Source organism: Rhinoderma darwinii, chromosome 2, assembly GCF_050947455.1.
Source record: "Rhinoderma darwinii isolate aRhiDar2 chromosome 2, aRhiDar2.hap1, whole genome shotgun sequence".
In the NCBI taxonomy this organism is placed as follows: domain Eukaryota; kingdom Metazoa; phylum Chordata; class Amphibia; order Anura; family Rhinodermatidae; genus Rhinoderma; species Rhinoderma darwinii.
Window position 1 is genome coordinate 120,200,404 of NC_134688.1, and position 21,489 is coordinate 120,221,892.

General features: G+C 43.3%; 1 protein-coding gene and 1 long non-coding RNA gene across 2 annotated transcripts in view; one reads left to right on the top strand and one right to left on the bottom strand.

The window, feature by feature from the left end:
• TAMALIN (trafficking regulator and scaffold protein tamalin) overlaps positions 1 to 20,269 on the bottom strand; it is a 31,593-nt gene extending 11,324 nt beyond the window's left edge. Inside the window, exon 1 of the mRNA XM_075850217.1 lies at positions 20,047 to 20,269. Within this exon, the coding sequence (XP_075706332.1) occupies positions 20,047 to 20,226 (180 nt within the window). The 5' untranslated portion in view covers positions 20,227 to 20,269. The remainder of the gene's footprint in view (positions 1 to 20,046) is intronic.
• Positions 7,697 to 12,607, top strand: LOC142740793 (uncharacterized). The gene is made up of 2 exons (XR_012880883.1): positions 7,697 to 7,841; positions 12,250 to 12,607. It is a non-coding gene; the product is annotated as an uncharacterized LOC142740793 (long non-coding RNA).
• Positions 20,270 to 21,489: the final 1,220 nt, after the last annotated feature.

Sequence of the window (21,489 nt, forward strand, 5' to 3'; positions counted from 1 at the left end):
GTATTAATTCTACAGTAATTAATATAGGAAGAGTACAAAGGAAATAGAGTTGTTTCGATCAATCAACAGGGATGCCTTACATTCTGAATAGTGAACGCAGATGGCTTCCTCAGATAAATCTAATAACGCGAATAGCGGAGGGCTCAACCGCACCAAATCTTGAGGGTTTGAGGATTCATCTTTATTCCACCATAGCTTCATAGAGCTAATAAAAAAGAGTTAGAGGATCTGTCACTAGTTTAGTAACGCCCTATCTCCTAGCTAATCTAATAGGAGCTATCACACTGATAATGCTAGTGAAAATTGTGCCACAAAAGGATTTTAAAAGTTATGAGCTTTTTTTTCTAAATATGCAAATGAGGCTATACTAGAAAAATGGGCGTCATCAGCAATTCTCCTGAGGTGGAGCCTCCTCACAGCCTCTGACACTGTCCTATCAGCATGAAGCTGCTTCACACAGTGTGAGAGACTGAAGGGAAGGGGATCACTTCAAATAGTCATATCTCTGGCTGTCGACCACCTAGAACAGTGGTCCTGGTGGCATATGAAAGATGGGGACTCTAATCGCAGTTCTAGTTGTGACCCCACCAGAGGTATCACCAGTTGAAGACACAGTTGGGAATGGAAGCTGTATACTATATTATCACACTGTGTTCATGGGCAGGGAAGGGGGAGAAGCTGTAAACCGATTGGACAGCATCATACAGAAAACATTACACCGCCCAGAGTGAAAAGTGTTACCTCCCATTTGGCAAGTACAGCCAAATTAGAATATTTAGAAAAACGCTCATAACTTTGCAAATAAACGTTTTTTTTTTTTTTTTTTTACAAAGACACCAAAAAAAAACAAAAAAAAAAAAACCACACTGTAGTTATCAGTATCATATTGTCTATTAGATTAGTTAGGAGATAGGAAATTAATAAACTGGTGACAGATCCTCTTTAACCGGTTAAGGACTAGGCTGTTTTACAGCTAAATGACCAGAGCAAATTTCACAATTTTGCTATGCGCTTCTTTAGATGACTATAACTCTGCAGGTGAATAAAGTTCATCTTTGAATTTTACACTCTTTTTAAAGGACAGATAGGGCTTTGTTTTAGTGGCATTTGTCAGTATATATCATTTTTATTTTTTTCTCTAAAGTGGGCAAAATTGGAAAAAAATGCAAGAATTTAGCAATTGCGCCAGTTTATGCTAGGATTTTTCACACACGGTATAGACCACGGACAAAATTCATCTCCTTTCACATTCTTCCACTTCTCCCGTGCATGGGGATACCAAATATGTGTGCCTTATTCACTGTGCGGGCATGTGCCAGGGCTTGGCATAAAAGGAGGCTTTTTGGCCTTTTCGGTCCAGGAATTCTGCACTTGACTTTATAGCCGCATACTGTTTTCTGGGGGGCGTAATGCTGCTGAAAGATTAGAATCACCCCATAAATTACTTCATTCACGCAAGTAGACCCCACAAGGTTTTCTTCAAGGGGTTTATCATATTTTTAGACAGTCCAGTTTTCTTCTGAAAGTTTCTTGAATAAGATGGATCAAAATAAAATTAGCAATTTTTTAGCAAATGCGTCAGTTTATACCAGCATTTTTCACACACGGCATAGACCACGGCCAAAATTCATCTCCTTTCACATTCTTCCACTTCTCCTGTGCATGGGGATACCAAATATGTGGCCTTATTTATCACAGAGATGTAGGAGGGCGGACGATAGAAGATTATTTCACAAATCGCTTTTTTTCAAAGCTGGTTTTACAAAACTCAACAGAGTTGCTATAACACGTCCAAAATATCTGCTCTTGAAGCAGAAATCCCAAAATATTCATCTAGGGGTATAATGGGAATTTTTTGTGGTTTTACTAAAATAAGAAATTGCAGGTTTATGCAAATGGACTCTCCAGCAGATGAACTTTAGAGAATATGCAAACATGACATCCACCCTCCACCCACCCATTCCCTCCCTCACCCTTGGAGTAAAATCAGGGGAAAAATAAAAACGTAATGTAGGGCAAATATATTTTCAACGAATTAACTAAAATCTAATAATTCAGAACAGTGTGGTATTTTTTAAAACATGGGTGAATGCACAGGCCTGGTTCTGAGGGACATGAGGGACAGAAATATCGGGAATCTTTGCGGTGCCCGTCTTTTCTGCAGACGCGGCACTTTTTTTGGGGGTTGCTTCTGGTTGCTGTTGGGGGAATCCGACTGATGAAGTGTCTTTCAGTCAGTCGCGTGACATCCTCAGACTGGGGGCATTCTCGGGTGTCCTGAACATCAAAAATGAGGCCTTCAATAATTTTTTCCTGGAAATCCAGGTATGTGTCTCTGCCTCTGTTTTTTTTGTAGAGCACGAATGAGTTGTGGATGGCCACCTGTAACAAATAAATGGCCACCTTTTTGTACCAGGTTTTAGTTTTGCGTTTTACTAAATAGGGCTGTAAAACCTGGTCGCTTAAATCCACCCCCCCCCCCCATGTACTTGTTATATTCGGACACGCTCACTGGTTTGTGCTTGTCCGATGTTGCCCCCCTTTCCCTCACTGCCACTGTTCCTGCAGTATGAATCGTGCTTAGCACATACACATCTTTGCGATCCCTGAACTTGACCGCCAGCAATTCTTCAGATGCATAAGCACAGGAGTCCCCCTTTACCATGCGCTTCCCCACTAATTGCTGTGGAAAACCAATTCTGTTTTTGCGCATGGTACCACATGCCCCAGTCCTTGCAGCATGCAAATGCCTAAACAGGGGCACACTGGAATAAAAATCACAGTACAGGTGGTACCCCTTGTGAAGCAGAGGCTGCATGATCTCCCACACGATCTTACTGCTGGTGGAAAGATCAGGGGGTCATCCAGGAACATTTATTGTGCGGTCCCGCCCTTCATAAATTCTGAAGGCGGTGGTATATCCTGACCCGCTTTCACACAATTTGTAGAGCTTAACGCCATATCTTGCCCTTTTTGAAGGTAGATATTGGCGAAAGCTAAGTCTGCCATGAAAGTTGAGGAGGGATTCGTCCACACTTACATTCTGCTCAGGGGTGTAGAGTTGCAGAAATAAATTATTCAGGGAATTTATTAGCGGTCTTATTTTGAACAACCGATCCCGGTTTGCATCGGTACTTGGGGGGGCCTGTGCGTTGTCATTGAAGTGGAGGAACCTCATTATTGTCTCATAACGAGACCTGGGCATTACTGCAGAATATACTGGGGTGGCTTGGGCGGGTCTTGTTGACCAGTAAGACCTAATGGAGGGCTTTTTGACAATACCCATATTTAGGGTGAGCCCCAAAAATTTTTTTAATTCCAGCAAATTGGTGGGCGTCCAATCTCTGCCATGGGTGGATGAAGGTTTCTGCCTTATATATTGAGTGGCATATAAATTTGTTTCGTGGACAATCTGATTTAGGATGTCGTCCGTTATAAATAAATGGAAGTAATCCATTTGGACAAAATTTGTATTGTCCACGGTTATGCCAGGAGTGGCAGTAAATCCGTGGATTCTAGGCCCAAAAGATGGGGCAGGTGCCCATACAAGAGCCTGGACTGAAGGGACCAGGCTGTCCCGTGCTACAGCGCTACTTGGCCCTGCGCTTTCAAGTTCTGCAGTTTCAACTGCATCAGGGACAACGTCCCCTGAAGATGAACCTGAAGTGACGCTGTCATCGTCACTACCTAAAACAGGTTCCATCTCGGACGCCATCTCTGATGCGGTCTCCGACTCAGACCACAGCATGGCGTATGCCTCCTCGGCGCTAAACAACTTCCTCGCCATAACGTAACTAACACTAACTAAACAAATTGTTGTTTTTTTTTGTTTTTTTTATTATATAAAACACACAAACTAACTGCTATATATATCTACACTACCGCTAACAAAAAAATAAACCGCTATTGCTATATATATTATATATATGTGGATATATATATAATTATATACTCCCTACCTGCCTATTCTAATAGAATAAAAGAAAGAAAGGTAGATAGATAGAAAAAAAGATAGATGGATAGATAGATTGTATAGATAGATAGAAATCTATCTATACAGAGAATGTTTTAGTGTAACTGTATTTTTTTTCACTGTATTCTTCTGGCAGCAATTCTCCCGAGTCTCTTCTTCTCCTCAAACTGAAACAATGTTTGAGGAGAAGAAAAGAGGCAGGAGATTTACTGCCAGAAAAGTCTAAATAAAACAAATGTGGTCGCTGTGATAGGTTTTCACAGCGACCACATGTTCAGGGACCATCAGATTGGTCCCTGATACTCTGCCCAGTGCCCAGAGCTGTTGGTAACAGCGTGGGCACAGGGCTGTGTGCACGCGATCGCGTGCACACTGTTTTCTATGCAGAAATGCATGTGATCGCTGTGATTGGTTGTCACAGCGATCACATGTTCAGGGGCCAAAAGATTGACCCCTGACATTCTGCCCAGTGCCCATGGCTGTTAGCAACAGCCAGGGCATAGAGCTGTGTGCACGCGATCGCGCGTGCACAGTCTCTGAAGTGCCGCCGTAAATAGTCTATACGGCGGACTTTAGAGACCCTGACCGCTGGCCGTATATTTACGGCCAGCGGTCGGGAACCTGTTAAAGGCCAATAAACCTAGTTTTCATCCGAGGGGATTATTTACCCCAGTCATAACGGTGCACAGATTCTAAACCAGTTCAAACCAGTGCTATCAAAACAAAGTAAAATCAGATATAAAGGAGATGGCAGTGCTGCAGAGGGCTAAGACTTCGTTCACATCTGCGTCATAGCTCCGTTCCGACGGAGCTTTCTGTCGGAACAGAGCCCTGACTGACACAAACCAGAGGTTTCTGTTTCCATCACCATTAATTTCAATGGTGACGGTTCCGGTGCCAATGGTTTCCGTTTGTCTCAGTTGTAGTCGACTACGCTATTGATTCCGACAAAACGACGGATACCCCTGCACAACGGAGACAAACGGAAACCATTGGCACCGGATTCATCACCATTGAAATCAATGGTGATGGAAACTGAAACCTCCGATTTCCGTTTGTGTCAGTCCGTGCTGACGGAAAGCTGACAAAACGGAGCCCTGACGCAGATGTGAACGAAGCCTAAGCATGTCGCTGTTATTTCACCAAACAATCATTTGTGCAGTTGATCGTTCACCGCTGTAGAACGAAGGCTTTGTTGGTGCGGCTTCTGTTTGTTACATCATTATTGACGTAATCTAAAATATTTATGATCCGTAGAAAGCAGCGGTGACAGGCGTACATATTCATATAGTGGCTGTGTGAATATGCTTTATGTCACAAGCAAAAGATTCCAATTCTTTCTAAACAAAGACATTAATTGAGAGTGGCATGCCAAATGAGATGATAATCCTAGACGTGGCACCGACAATAAGGAATTCAGTAGGTTAATCTGGGATTAGACATATTAAATACATTATGTACGAATGCAAGTTTACAGTCAAATGGTTAATGAGAGGGCAAATGACCACCAAGGTTGCTACTGAGACCGGTAAATTGTTAGAGATGACCTTTTCTAAGGAAATGAGTCGTTGACTTGCACACTAGGTATAATGATCTGTATCAGAACACGGATCTCATTAGGAAAAACACCGTTATTTCCTTCCACACTCTTATCAACGCTTGTTTGGTCTGTAAATGAATGCAAACGTTGGGCTTTACCCCATAGGTAACTACTGGAACCTTTTTATACTGCATAGAAAATCTTATACCCGAACCCCTTTACTGATGCTCAATTAAAAAAAAACTCTAGGATCAAGGAAGCATGGCGGATAAAGCTACGCTACATAACTCCTATGGGAGCAGAAGTTCTACTTGATGGCTTCCGGTGTCGCTATTGTATGACATACATGAACCTGGCCCCAGATGCTGCGATTGTACCAATTAAAAAGTGGTGCAACTGGCACGATGCACGAGTGACGTCTGTATTGCTCAAGCCTCTCCTGGCACACAAAAGATGGCAATCCAAAATGACGTGTGATCTAGCGACACTACAATGATCTATTTCAATATTTAAATATGAATAAGTGGAAAAGGACAAGAAATTTGCATCTAAAAAGCATCTACGTCGTGTTCAACGTAAACCACATTCATGCATTTACGCAACACTTCTCCATAACGCAACAAATGCTGTCCATCCCAGTTTATAAGGGGAGCCCTTTATCCCCAAACAAATGCTGTCCATCCCAGTTTATAAGGGGAGCCCTTTATCCCCCAAGTCCACAATCAAAAGGCTCTTTCACATTGTCCGGCATAAATTTTAATAACTTGTAATTCATTTCCAAAGACAATTTATGCCATTGTACTACTCGAGGTTCAGAACTCAAGACAAGGGTCATATTCTGAGGGGAAGAATGGGCCCCTTCCAAGTTCATTTATTAGTTCTGAATAGGAACCTCAATCTTTACTGCAAGCGTAGGGGGGAAAACGTGAGAGTATCACAGCATTAAGCTTCACACGGGCAAGAATGTGAAATATGTATTAAAGTGCAAAGTCAACTTAATATTTGCAGCTAAAGAACAATTGTTACAGGAACTTGAGGAATAGACAGCCGAAAAAAGGCGATGTGATACAACAAATATACAGTGTAAGAGAAAAGAAAAACAAAAAAAAAGTAAACACTTGTAGCCACATGATTTAGAGTTTGCTTCGGCTAATACTCCCTAAAGTGACAAGTTCTATCCGTCTAAAAAACAGAAACAATTATAGGGAATAAATAATCGCTATGTATAGTTCGATTTCCCATCCTACGGGTGCAAATCCTCCCCCCGTGTGTAGTTAGGTTGTTCTGCATGTGACCCCCACTTCTGTTGCAGTGTGTTACCTTGCATGGTTTAACTTCATTCTAACTTGTAATATAATCTTTCAGAATATGCTTAAAAGGGTTTTCCCCCCTTTATGAATGCAAAAAGCAGCTCTTCCGGACCCTGTATTACATGGTTGGCCATTCATTTGATTACAAACAGGGGTTTCTGAAGATGGATGTGCGACAGTCAGCTGATCACAGGGCCGGCCTCTGTATTTAAAAGGGGGGGGTCCTGATGAGATATCCCCTTAAATCAGATAGCAACATTGTGCATTAGGAGTTGCCAGAATGGTGGCGGCAAACAAGCAATCCTACATGTCCTGCGATTGGCTACAAATCTGCACAGGACTAGTAGAGTGGACTCCCTTAGGCCAGGAACGAACGAAGGCGCAGGCGCGCACACACACACACACTTTTGATGCCGTTTTTGGCTCCCTTTTATTAGTGGCCACAAAAGACAGGAGAAGAATCAGTAATTTTGTTTGAAACATTTCCTTCCTTTTGGATCCACTTCTGAGTTTGCCTCAAAAATCTGATCTAAAAACTGCATCAAATCAGTGTGATCCTGGCCTCAAGCATGATTTGCATTAGCAGCAGATATGACTTTCGTGATCTGCACTCTTGTTGGGGACCATGTTGACAAAGGCTTATATTTATGTATAAAGTTGCTGTACTTTGAGAAGCTCTTTATGCAGAGATTAAAACCTCAAACTTTGTTCCTCATTGTTGAAACTTGTAGACAACAAATGATGTAAAGGATGACCACATAGGTCCTATTTCCACATAGCAACATTGTTTATAAAAAGCCTTAAGACGTAAAAGCAGCAAACCCACAGGAACGTCAGAGTCACTGTATGACCTAGGAGGAAGGCTATGAGCACATAAGACATTATCCAGACATGTAAACAAGCCTTTAGGCCATAATCTGACAGTTTGCTGCAGGTGCTTATTATTACCATAGACACTGAAAACCAGTCTAACACGTCAGTAAGGTCCTGGGCATGAAGAAGAAGGCGGCTTGACCAGGTAAACACACGACAGGTGCACTACCATGTCCCAATAGAACCTGAACTAAAACTTCCGCAATGTGAAGAATTAACTATTGCAACATTTTCATTGTATTTACTGAAAAGAAATAAGGAACTAAAATCCTTATAAACGTGGATGTAGTATTGTTTACAAGTCATAAAATAGGAGCCATATGGTAAATACAGAACTTGTAACACGTCGTGTCCCGGCTATACAACTCCACTGAGCAATCCTGCAAAGGTTTATGTGCTTTCCAGGCCTCGCGAAACGCGTCGCGCTCCTGTCTACCACCATCAAAAGCTTATTGTCCCCAACTTCATGAACCATCTGCTCTCCTAAGAAAAGCGGCTAATACAGCTTAAACAAAGCAAGAACTAAATGATGGTGATTTAGAGAGACAGGGTGTGTCTGCCGTGCCACTACTTGCTGGGGAGACAAATGGATTATTAAAAAGATCAAGAAAAAAAAAAAAAAAAGAGACAGCAGGGTGTTAGGATAATGTCACTGACAAAAGAAGCGCAATTATCGCAAATTGGATGGAAAGAAAACATCAAGCAAATAGACAGCAACATATCATTAGCCGATTAGCCACAATGTCAAGCTGCCTGGCACCAAGTGTGCGGAGAGTGGTCGCTGGCACAGCACGCACATGCTTCAGTCACTCAAATGTAATTAAAATGAGAAAATGTGACCTCTGCCACCGCAACACTTGTAAAACCCGCACGACCCTTCAACATGGATACGACGCAGCTTTACCCATTAACTCTATAATTATAACAGTCAAACAGACATATCAAGTTATGGCAGCTCAAGGCAAAAGCGATCAGGCTTGGCACCGGTAGAGAACGTGGCACGGTATTGCAACTGTAGGTACATCTATATACATGAAAATTGGTATTGGCAAATGTCAATTTATAGAAGCAGGTTTCTCAGATATTCTCAAGGTCAATGACGTATGCCTAGACATATGGTCCATTCACATGTAATACTTTATGGGGTTATGTATTGCTCTCCTCTACAGCAAGACATGACTAGAAGCAAGTAGAAAAGCCTGATCTAAAGTCACTTTACCACTGAACACAAAGACCCGACACTTCACCTCTGACACTTCGTATACAATCATTAGGGGATGGAATCGCTCCCATCTGCTACATCTTATGCCACGAGAGGACACTGAGAATTGCTGGCTCTGCTTGGCCAGCCACACGACTGCTTAGTATGAAAGGCCAGTGATCTGCTGTCGATCTGTCAGTGACAGGCCGGATCTCACAAGGGACAAGCTACAATTAATAAGTCACCCAATGTATGCACTGGCTGTTTGCTCATGGCTCTTGAGAAAACAAGTTTCTGACAAAACCATAACCTACAGAACATTTCAAATTGTTTTTCATATGTAAATGTTAAAGGGACACCACAGTATATTTGGGCTGAAAATGACCCCCTTAACCAGGAGTGATCATCAGGATTTTACGCATACCGTTACTGTATAGGGTGGTCTTTCAAGCGTACAAAACGGCCAAAAACTTATACAATTTGGCTTCTTATATTTTCAACCATATTGGAAATTGTGGATGTGCAACAGGATTAAAATAAATATGGAGGAGCATAGTGTGGTACTTGCATAGATTGGATACCTTATAAATGAAACGGACCTAAAAGAGCTAGCACTAGATCAGATGAAAATACATACATTGAAGGAGTTTTATAGATTTAATGGGGTATTTGGGTAATAAATTATCACCTATCCACCGGTGACCAGCAGTCAAGACCACTACCGTTCTAGCAGTTATTACCGCAACATCCCTTTAAATAACCACAAGCTGACAGAACACACATAGTCGTCTGTGTTTAGAATACCAGACGGATATACTCCGGGACCACAGCTGTGGGGGGCAGAGCTTGTTTGTATGCAGCTTGTCCATACAGGACAACACATGAATACAAAACGTACAAAGATCCCTATTACAGTAAAGATTGATGTCAGATGAATGGCTGTTTGATTGACAGCTCCCTAGAGGTCACCATTAAGACATGCCCAATACAACTCAGACATATTAAGTCCATAGTGGGAGCGTAAAAGCCACCTCTGGTGTCATTTACCTTCCAAAGCAGCAGATTTTATGGATTATAATCTAAGCCCAACACTTGTTTATAGAGACTGGAGACCGAGAACCGTCAGGATGTCCCCATATACAAGATTATCAGTGGATGGAAATATGCAAGGTACATAAAAGAAATACCCGGTGTGTATCCAGCCACCTATCTATGGAGTAGCCAATCTGGACAAGTGTGTAAACCAGGGCTCCTCTTCTGCAGTCCCTGAAATCAGGACTAACATTTGTACAACTATAGGACTCCTCCAATCACTAACTACTACCAATGACTCTGCATCAGTCCATTCACAAATGTGCAAGCTCTTTTCTTAGAGATGGTGGAAGCGATTGTCCTTTGCACTCCATTTCTATGTGACTACGGATACTAAGCAAAAAAAAAAGAGAAAGTGAAGAACGCAAAGAAGAATTCCTTGTTCCAGCTGCCTAAGAACTTTATACAGAAAGACACCGACATGTGGAGGTTACTAGGCAGTCATACAACTCGCTAGAAGCTTTCTAACTGTACAGCTTGGCTACACAGATGGAACAAATACCGGAAAAAAGGAGTCCTGTTAGAGATACATTCCAATTCCGAGCAGCTGACCCCCTCGCCCACTGTCAGCCCTGCATGGTCTCCATCTAAGCAGTAGGACATGTTAGTAATTGAACGCTTTTTGAACATATATTCAAAGCTAAATGCGAAAATTAGGTGGCAAGCGGGCATTTGTGGGTGATTACATATAGCGCTCCACAACAGAAGCGCACTAATAAGCCCCCTCCCCTATCAATCCTGAGCGCACAAACCGTCAGCCTCGTGTCGCCCTTGCGGTAGTTTACACAACTCTGGCAGATGCTTATCTTTCTCATTGTGATTTGACTTGGCTGACTTTGCGTCATGCAAATTAGTAAATAATTAGGCCTTCGTTTGATAATAAAATGAGCCCTAAAGAAGCCTGTCGTACGCAAAGCGAAACTCGATTTTCCAGTTTCGTGTTAAGTGAATAGCCAAACGTTTGCATAACTGACAGCTTTTTATCTAGGTGCCAAAGGCTTGATCCAGCCTGAAATAATTATATTCCGTCAGATTCTATTTCATTATATTCCATGATAAGGCACATGCACAGCTGAGCTCGAAACTCAGATCTGAATCCAGTTTGGCAAGACCCACCAACACAAAGACTGTGTACAATTATCTGCACCAGCCTATAGCGCACGCTGAACACCACTTCATACACTGGCTATGTTCACACCTGCGTTGTGATGTTCCGTTAGGCTTAGTCAGAGGAGCAGAACAAGGGAATAACTGAGCCAACGGCATGATGCGCTATTGTCTCCCGTAAACCCTGCTGGATCTGCGACAGAGGTCCCTAACGGAGCCTCCGACACAGATGTGAATAGGGCCTTCGCAATGGAAATCTACTGTATTAAATTGCAAAGGGTGGCCGTGACAAGCAACATTGTGAGCCATACAGGCCAATCGCCAATATACTGAGGATACAATCACATGGTGCGGCCAAATTGTGATTCATTGACACAAAATCACAGCAAAACGTAGCAGTTTTTGCAAAATCGTAGCAATGCTGCTACAGTAAAGGCACCATAAAAAACATTGCTCATGTCGCCTTTACCTTCATATTACAGTCACATGCGCATTTGAGCACTTTTATCAGTAGTGCTGTAACATTTCACAAATTCTCAAATTTACTGACATTTAATTTTGAGCAAATAACGTAAAGTGTTATCAAAACGGCGCACGTTATTTAATACATTTTTCGCAACGCACAGCATATCAGACACTTATGCCACCTCATGGCTCTCTTAAATGTACACCAATAGATTTCCCCAAAAAAACGTCAATAAATTCAGCGCGTCTACAGCCCCGTCGATGCAGCTTTTTCAAATGCACCTTACTTGTCAAAAAACAAGAATAAAAATGGTGCAAGCCTACCATAAATAAATATGACGCATGCCATGATGAGGAATCTGCCTCAGTCTTACGACAGGTTGGACCTAGGGGAAAAGTGTCAGAAACCATTGAAAAATGAGCCACACAGCCTTACTCTGAAGCCCTGGACACTTTCAGGGACATTAATAAATATGGCATTTGGCCCAAACACCATATTTTCAATGCCTTCAAACCGGAAATCTGGTGTGAATACACTGATAAATGTGCCCCAAAAACAGTGCACAAAAAAAACAAAAAAACACTTGCCCTGAAAAGTGCCAGATAACAGATAGTACAAGCCTTGCCGTCAACTCTACATTTCATTATATGATCGTGATGAATTCCGTTGCTTTCCTTGTTATTGCAGATGGTTGGCCTGAGATGAAGAGCAGTGGATCGCATCCAAAACGTCTCCAAATCCAGCGTTTGGCCTGTCACTTGATCCCTGGCTTGTAGAGCTGGACGAGCCCTTGTGTGACCAGCTGTAGAGTGTTCTCTGCTTTACAACATTTTTCCCCTATTCGATGTAACGCGGCCAAACATTACCCTCCCAGAAGTCTTACCCAGTCAGTAAACAGACCTGGGTACATCGGCTGCCACCAAGCATGCCACATTCATACCAGGTGGTAAATTAAAGCAGAGGGCTAATGAGACATTTTAGGAAAGCAGCAAGGCATTGATGCAACGTTTACCTAATGTTTAAATAAACTTCATACATATCACAAGTTTATATGGTTGGAGGGCTGAGAGCCCCCACAAAACGATAGAAGCAGACATGCTGAGCTTTGTGCCCCTTCAGCCTGCGCCGGCATGTTTCCACTTCTGATCGGAGAGCGGTGTTACCTGTCTACGGGTAATACACTTTAGCCGTGAAAGCCAATAGAAGGCAAAAGGGGAGCACAAAATGCTCAGCAAATCCCAGAACCTAGAAACTTGTAACAGGAGACAATTTGCTCTTGGAGTTGTCTAATGGCTCGTGAAGTCCACAGTATATTGACGATCTCTGCACTCATTGGTCATAAGACAATACGTAACTTCAGGTTATTCCCTTTGGCAGCAGACTGGCTGGACTGACCATTGAAGTCACCCAGCAATAGGTCACTGTACTCCGTCACATCAGGGGGACATCATTCAATATAGGAAATGAACCAAAAACCGGCATACGGCTAGCGTGACCCAAAATCAAAGAAATCTGAACTCAATCATGCAAAGAATATAAAGAGAACATTTAAGACGGTGTGACCTGTTTAATACAACGGAGCATGTGTATAAATGTCCAGCACACATCGCACGTGCTCAGAGCCTTACATCAAAGCAGTCCCGTCAGTCCAGCTTTCAAGCTTCAGTAGTCGCGCTATGGCCAACTTCAACAGCATTTAGCAGATCAATCCTTCAAAACGCTTCCTGAACACTTCACGTCCCCCCTTTTTAGGATCGCTCCACAAGAAAGGACCAGTCAGATGGATCTGATGCACACCTGCTATTAATAAAGGGAGTCCTAAGACTGGAGGCCTCGGTTACGAGGAGCCTGCAACGTACTGCAAAAAGAACATGGTCCAACCCCGGCCTGGTAAATACACGTGGCTTGTCTAGGTTACATTTCTTAGGCAGTGTTCAAACTTTTCCAAGGGCAACATTTAGTTTCCAAGGAAATAAGACTTCTGTTGTGCAAGTCAAAGTCCAGATGCCGCAGGTAAGTGTGAATAGGGACCTAGTAATATCTGTGCAATACACAGCTCCAATTGGGTTCTCTAGGAATCCTCAATGTCAAATCTGACAAGTAATGCGGCGATACAGCGAACGACTGCACTAAAAGCTCGTGGGCACGGATGTATTCAGGTCGTATAAACAACTGATACGGGTTGCCATACAGTGGCACATAATTGCCGCTCATGGTGTCCGAGGCTTTAGACACTTGCCATTCATCAGACAGGACAAGCTGTAGACAGGACAAGCTCAAGGACTGATGTGTACAGGTGGTACTAGACAGTCATATCCATCGCTTTTACTTACCATACAATATTGAATGATGTAACACATGCACTTCATGTCCATCTGCCATATTCTTCATAGCAATTAGCGGTCAATCACATTTTGTTACAAAACATCCAACTGCAACTGTAGATACCAGATCCAGTCTGGTATATAAAAAAAAAAAAACTGCCCTACTATTCAAATGGCCAGTTTACATAAAAGCACAAAAGTGCACTTAAATAAAAATTTTAAAAAAAGCGTCACATGAGCAATAGCAGGTATTACTAGACTGTCATTTCGCGACACTGAAAAGTTAGCGCCAATTTCTAATTTTGCAGCTCATGTAAACCTATCTGCCAGTGCCCAATTTATAATAGTTTTATCATATATTTAGTGCACCTGTGCCAACTGCCCGACACCATTACTTGTGTATTTATACGAGACTATTAAAGTATCATGAGAACAAAGCGGCAGGAGAGAATATGGGAAATCGCTGTGGTCAGTAAGGTTTAACACGCTACAAGAAGTAATGAGAAAATGTCTAGTCTTCTGAATATCAAACACCAGATCTGCAATTTCATGACACCTACACCCATTTCTCAAAATGTGGTGTAAAAAACGTAGCAGTATTTCTCGCTTCGTTCAACCTTATGCGACTAAAATAGAGCACGCCACCGAAACTCAATGTATCCGATGCAGACAAATGGAAAGATATGGAACGTTTTCACAGAATTAGTAATGCAGAACATCGCAGATGAGACAGCAGCTTGTTCTAAAAGTCTATACGAAGGTTCAGGTTAGAACGCCCACTGTCCACACCAAAAAGAGAAAACGTACAATGACGAGGGGAATGAGGACTCAATTAAATGTAGCACCAAAGAGTCAAGGTGATTACAGGACAGCAGCGGAGAGTACAGTATATACAGAGCAGGACAGGTATAATGTATTATAGGACAACAGTAGATTATATGTGCCACACAGGACAGGACCTATTATACAGGACAGCAGCGGAGAGTACAGTATATACAGAGCAAGACAGGTATAATGTATTATAGGACAGCAGTAGATTATATGTGCCACACAGGACAGGTCCTATTATACAGGACAGCAGCGGAGAGTACAGTATATACAGAGCAAGACAGGTATAATGTATTATAGGACAGCAGTAGATTATATGTGCCACACAGGACTGGTCCTATTATACAGGACAGCAGCAGAGAGTACAGTATATACAGAGCAAGACAGGTATAATGTATTATAGGACAGCAGTAGATTATATGTGCCACACAGGACAGGTCCTATTATACAGGACAGCAGCACAGTATATACACTACACCAGACAGGTCCTATTATACAGGACAGCAACAGAGTATATGTACCACACAGGACAGGTCCTATTATACAGGACAGCAGCACAGTATATACACTACACCAGACAGGTCCTATTATACAGGACAGCAACAGAGTATATGTACCACACAGGACAGGTCCTATTATACAGGACAGGAGCAGAGTATATGTACCACACAGGACAGGTCCGATTATACAGGACAGCAGCAGAGTATATGTGCCACACAGGACAGGTCCGATTATACAGGACAGCAACAGAGTATATGTACCACACAGGACAGGTCCTATTATACAGGACAGCAGCACAGTATATACACTACACCAGACAGATCCTATTATACAGGACAGCTGCAGAGTATATGTACCACACAGGACAGGTCCTATTATACAGGACAGCAGCACAGTATATACACTACACCAGACAGGTCCTATTATACAGGACAGCTGCAGAGTATATGTACCACACAGGACAGGTCCTATTATACAGGACAGGAGCAGAGTATATGTACCACACAGGACAGGTCCTATTATACAGGACAGCAGCAGAGTATATGTACCACACAGGACAGGTCCGATTATACAGGACAGCAGCAGAGTATATGTACCACACAGGACAGGTCCTATTATACAGGACAGCTGCAGAGTATATGTACCACACAGGACAGGTCCTATTATACAGGACAGCAGCAGAGAGTACAGTATATACAGAGCAAGACAGGTATAATGTATTATAGGACAGCAGTAGATTATATGTGCCTCACAGGACTGGTCCTATTATACAGGACAGCAGCGGAGAGTACAGTATATACAGAGCAAGACAGGTATAATGTATTATAGGACAGCAGTAGATTATATGTGCCACACAGGACAGGTCCTATTATACAGGACAGCAGCACAGTATATACACTACACCAGACAGGTCCTATTATACAGGACAGCAACAGAGTATATGTACCACACAGGACAGGTCCTATTATACAGGACAGCAGCACAGTATATACACTACACCAGACAGGTCCTATTATACAGGACAGCAACAGAGTATATGTACCACACAGGACAGGTCCTATTATACAGGACAGGAGCAGAGTATATGTACCACACAGGACAGGTCCGATTATACAGGACAGCAGCAGAGTATATGTGCCACACAGGACAGGTCCGATTATACAGGACAGCAACAGAGTATATGTACCACACAGGACAGGTCCTATTATACAGGACAGCAGCACAGTATATACACTACACCAGACAGATCCTATTATACAGGACAGCTGCAGAGTATATGTACCACACAGGACAGGTCCTATTATACAGGACAGCAGCACAGTATATACACTACACCAGACAGGTCCTATTATACAGGACAGCTGCAGAGTATATGTACCACACAGGACAGGTCCTATTATACAGGACAGGAGCAGAGTATATGTACCACACAGGACAGGTCCTATTATACAGGACAGCAGCAGAGTATATGTACCACACAGGACAGGTCCGATTATACAGGACAGCAGCAGAGTATATGTACCACACAGGACAGGTCCTATTATACAGGACAGCTGCAGAGTATATGTACCACACAGGACAGGTCCTATTATACAGGACAGCAGCAGAGAGTACAGTATATACAGAGCAAGACAGGTATAATGTATTATAGGACAGCAGTAGATTATATGTGCCTCACAGGACTGGTCCTATTATACAGGACAGCAGCGGAGAGTACAGTATATACAGAGCAAGACAGGTATAATGTATTATAGGACAGCAGTAGATTATATGTGCCACACAGGACAGGTCCTATTATACAGGACAGCAGCACAGTATATACACTACACCAGACAGGTCCTATTATACAGGACAGCAACAGAGTATATGTACCACACAGGACAGGTCCTATTATACAGGACAGCAGCACAGTATATACACTACACCAGACAGGTCCTATTATACAGGACAGCAACAGAGTATATGTACCACACAGGACAGGTCCTATTATACAGGACAGGAGCAGAGTATATGTACCACACAGGACAGGTCCTATTATACAGGACAGGAGCAGAGTATATGTACCACACAGGACAGGTCCGATTATACAGGACAGCAGCAGAGTATATGTGCCACACAGGACAGGTCCGATTATACAGGACAGCAACAGAGTATATGTACCACACAGGACAGGTCCTATTATACAGGACAGCAGCAGAGTATATGTACCACACAGGACAGGTCCTATTATACAGGACAGGAGCAGAGTATATGTAACACACAGGACAGGTCCTATTATACAGGACAGCAGCAGAGTATATGTAACACACAGGACAGGTCCTATTATACAGGACAGGAGCAGAGTATATGTAACACACAGGACAGGAGCAGAGTATATGTAACACACAGGACAGGTCCTATTATACAGGACAGGAGCAGAGTATATGTAACACACAGGACAGGTCCTATTATACAGGACAGCAGCAGAGTATATGTACCACACAGGACAGGTCCTATTATACAGGACAGGAGCAGAGTATATGTACCACACAGGACAGGTCCTATTATACAGGACAGCAACAGAGTATATGTACCACACAGGACAGGTCCTATTATACAGGACAGCAACAGAGTATATGTACCACACAGGACAGGTCCTATTATACAGGACAGCAACAGAGTATACGTACCACCCAGGACAGGTCCTATTATACAGGACAGCAGCAGAGTATACGTACCACACAGGACAGGTCCTATTATACAGGACAGCAGCAGAGTATACGTACCACACAGGACAGGTCCTATTATACAGGACAGCAGCAGAGTATACGTAACACACAGGACAGGTCCTATTATACGTAACACACAGTACAGGTCCTATTATACAGGACAGGAGCAGAGTATATGTACCACACAGGACAGGTCCTATCATACCGGACAGCAGCAGAGTATATGTACCACACAGGACAGGTCCTATTATACAGGACAGGAGCAGAGTATATGTAACACACAGGACAGGTCCTATCATACAGGACAGCAGCAGAGTATATGTACCACACAGGACGGGTCCTATTATACAGGACAGGAGCAGAGTATATGTAACACACAGGACAGGTCCTATCATACAGGACAGCAGCAGAGTATATGTACCACACAGGACGGGTCCTATTATACAGGACAGGAGCAGAGTATATGTACCACAGGACAGGTCCTATCATACAGGACAGCAGCAGAGTATATGTAACACACAGGACAGGTCCTATTATACAGGACAGGAGCAGAGTATATGTAACACACAGGACAGGTCCTATTATACAGGACAGCAGCAGAGTATATAGACCACACAGGACAGGAGCAGAGTGAGTATATGTAACACACAGGACAGGTCCTATTATACAGGACAGCAGCAGAGTATATGTAACACACAGGACAGGTCCTATTATACAGGACAGGAGCAGAGTATATGTAACACACAGGACAGGTCCTATTATACAGGACAGGAGCAGAGTATATGTAACACAGGACAGGTCCTATTATACAGGACAGGAGCAGAGTATATGTAACACACAGGACAGGTCCTATTATACAGGACAGCTGCAGAGTATATAGGTAACATAGGACAGGTCCTATTATACAGGACAGGAGCAGAGTATATGTAACACAGGACAGGTCCTATTATATAGGACAGCAGCAGAGTATATGTAACACACAGGACAGGTCCTATTATACAGGACAGGAGCAGAGTATATGTACCACACAGGACAGGTCCTATTATAGAGGACAGCAGCAGAGTATATGTAACACACAGGACAGGTCCTATTATACAGGACAGCAGCAGAGTATATGTAACACAGGACAGGTCCTATTATACAGGACAGCAGCAGAGTATATGTAACACACAGGACAGGTCCTATTATACAGGACAGGAGCAGAGTATATGTAACACAGGACAGGTCCTATTATACAGGACAGCAGCAGAGTATATGTAACACACAGGACAGGTCCTATTATACAGGACAGGAGCAGAGTATATGTAACACAGGACAGGTCCTATTATACAGGACAGCAGCAGAGTATATGTAACACACAGGACAGGTCCTATTATACAGGACAGGAGCAGAGTATATGTAACACAGGACAGGTCCTATTATACAGGACAGCAGCAGAGTATATGTAACACACAGGACAGGTCCTATTATACAGGACAGGAGCAGAGTATATGTAACACAGGACAGGTCCTATTATACAGGACAGGAGCAGAGTATATGTAACACAGGACAGGTCCTATTATACAGGACAGGAGCAGAGTATATGTAACACACAGGACAGGTCCTATTATACAGGACAGCAGCAGAGTATATGTAACACAGGACAGGTCCTATTATACAGGACAGCTGCAGAGTATAGAGACCACACAGGACAGGTCCTATTATACAGGACAGGCAGTGTTATTACAGGACAAGTACTATTATAGGACAGGTTATATTATTACAGGTATCACATACATATACAATCTTTACACGAGTCTGACACCGGACGTCATTCATCCTGGACAGCAGCAGGTAGAAAAGACACAGAAGACAATGGTGCTCATAAAACAATAGGGCGCTGCAACCCCCACCCTGTGTAACACTGGCTGCACGTTAACCCCTGCAGGGCCAAAATAAAGCCGCATAGAAAATACCATGACAACAGGAGGACACGCTCCTGCCATGAATGTAACCGCGGGCGGTCAGCTCCAGGCTAGTACTCAATGAGTGAGCACACTCCATGTAACCCCTTCACTGCTGACCTCCCGGTGCCGCATTATGAGCCGTCACTGAATACCATGACAATTGCAATACGTTATTACCTTCTTAGCCCTGGGCAGGGTCCCGCCTGAGACCACCAGTGCCTTGTACAGGTCATCAGTTCTGTACGCGCTCAGCGCCATATACGGCTCAGCCTTGTCTCTGTCACGATATATCGTATGGTCCGGCGGGGCGGTGTAGTCCTCCTTGTGATGCAGCTTCTTGAGGCGTCTGAAAGTCATTGCTGTCCCAGCAGCGGTACAATGGTCCTGCCGCCTGCAGCTCACTCTGTATCTGTGGAGGGGGCGGAGCTCAGCAGGAGGCATATTACTGATCTCGGGGGCGGGGTCAGTACTCAGGGACATGACCCCTCCCTGTAAAGCCGGCACATGTCTGAGCAGTCCCCTGTGTAGGACCATGGAGGTAATGAGAAGCCGCAGCGCTCTGTTCTCTGGGCTGCAGCTCCGTTATATCAGCGGGGGTCAGGGCTTTATAGTTTGCATGGGTGATGCATGATATCCCTCTTATAGTATGTCATTGGAAATCCCACGTACTATGATAGACTCTTCCACAATTTAAAGGTAAAGCCGCAGACTTGCTGCAAAATTTCTGTGACTCCCATTCATCGGAATGGACCTTGTGGAAATCCATGCACCTGCTGCAGAAACAACCCTGTTCAGATGTATGGGCGGATTTTCAGTCGTAAAAATTTCTTCAACAAACATGCCACGTGTGAACCTGTTCTTAATCCCCTACTCACGAAAATGTAGAAAATCTCATGCCCACGCTGCGGAAAAAAAACCCACAAAAGTCATGTGGAAAGTGTTCTGCGGCGTGACTTTCATTTCTGCAGCGTCAGTTTATGCCGCGGGTTTTGTGCGGAGATGCTGCATGTTTGGCCCACAGACTTCAATAAGGAGCAGAAATCCCCCAACGGATGTGTTTTGTTGCGTTTTTGACAGCATTTATTCAGCGGAAGCGCAGTAAAAACTGCTGGAAATCCGCAGGTGCACATATACTTTGCTATAATTTATGTTTAACACTAAATCCACAGGTAAAATTGCTGCAGGAAGAAACGCTGCGTTTACGGCAAAAACGCACTATTTGCTACGGATTTCTGTGACCGATTTTTCTGCGTTTTGTTTTTTAGATTCTGCTGCAGATTTTCCTTTGCAGAATAATGCAGCATATCCTGTGTGTGGGAACATTCCCTTAGGGCCCCAAGTCCCTGTCAACCACGGGTCTAATGACCCGAACCAACAGTATCATAGATCCTGTCACTAGACCTGGGGTCACGCTGGCGGCTGTAATACAGGTGCAACAATGCCTTCGTATAACGCGTGAAAGAAGGGCTTTTCCCTGTTTTCTCCCATTAACTAATCTTGTTTGGTGCAAATAACCAATAATCGACAGACCATATTATGAATTTTTAATTTGCTGAGTTGGATTTTTACAGATTGTAGTCAGCAAACCCTAAGGCTGGATTAACACGAGCGTTGCGTTTT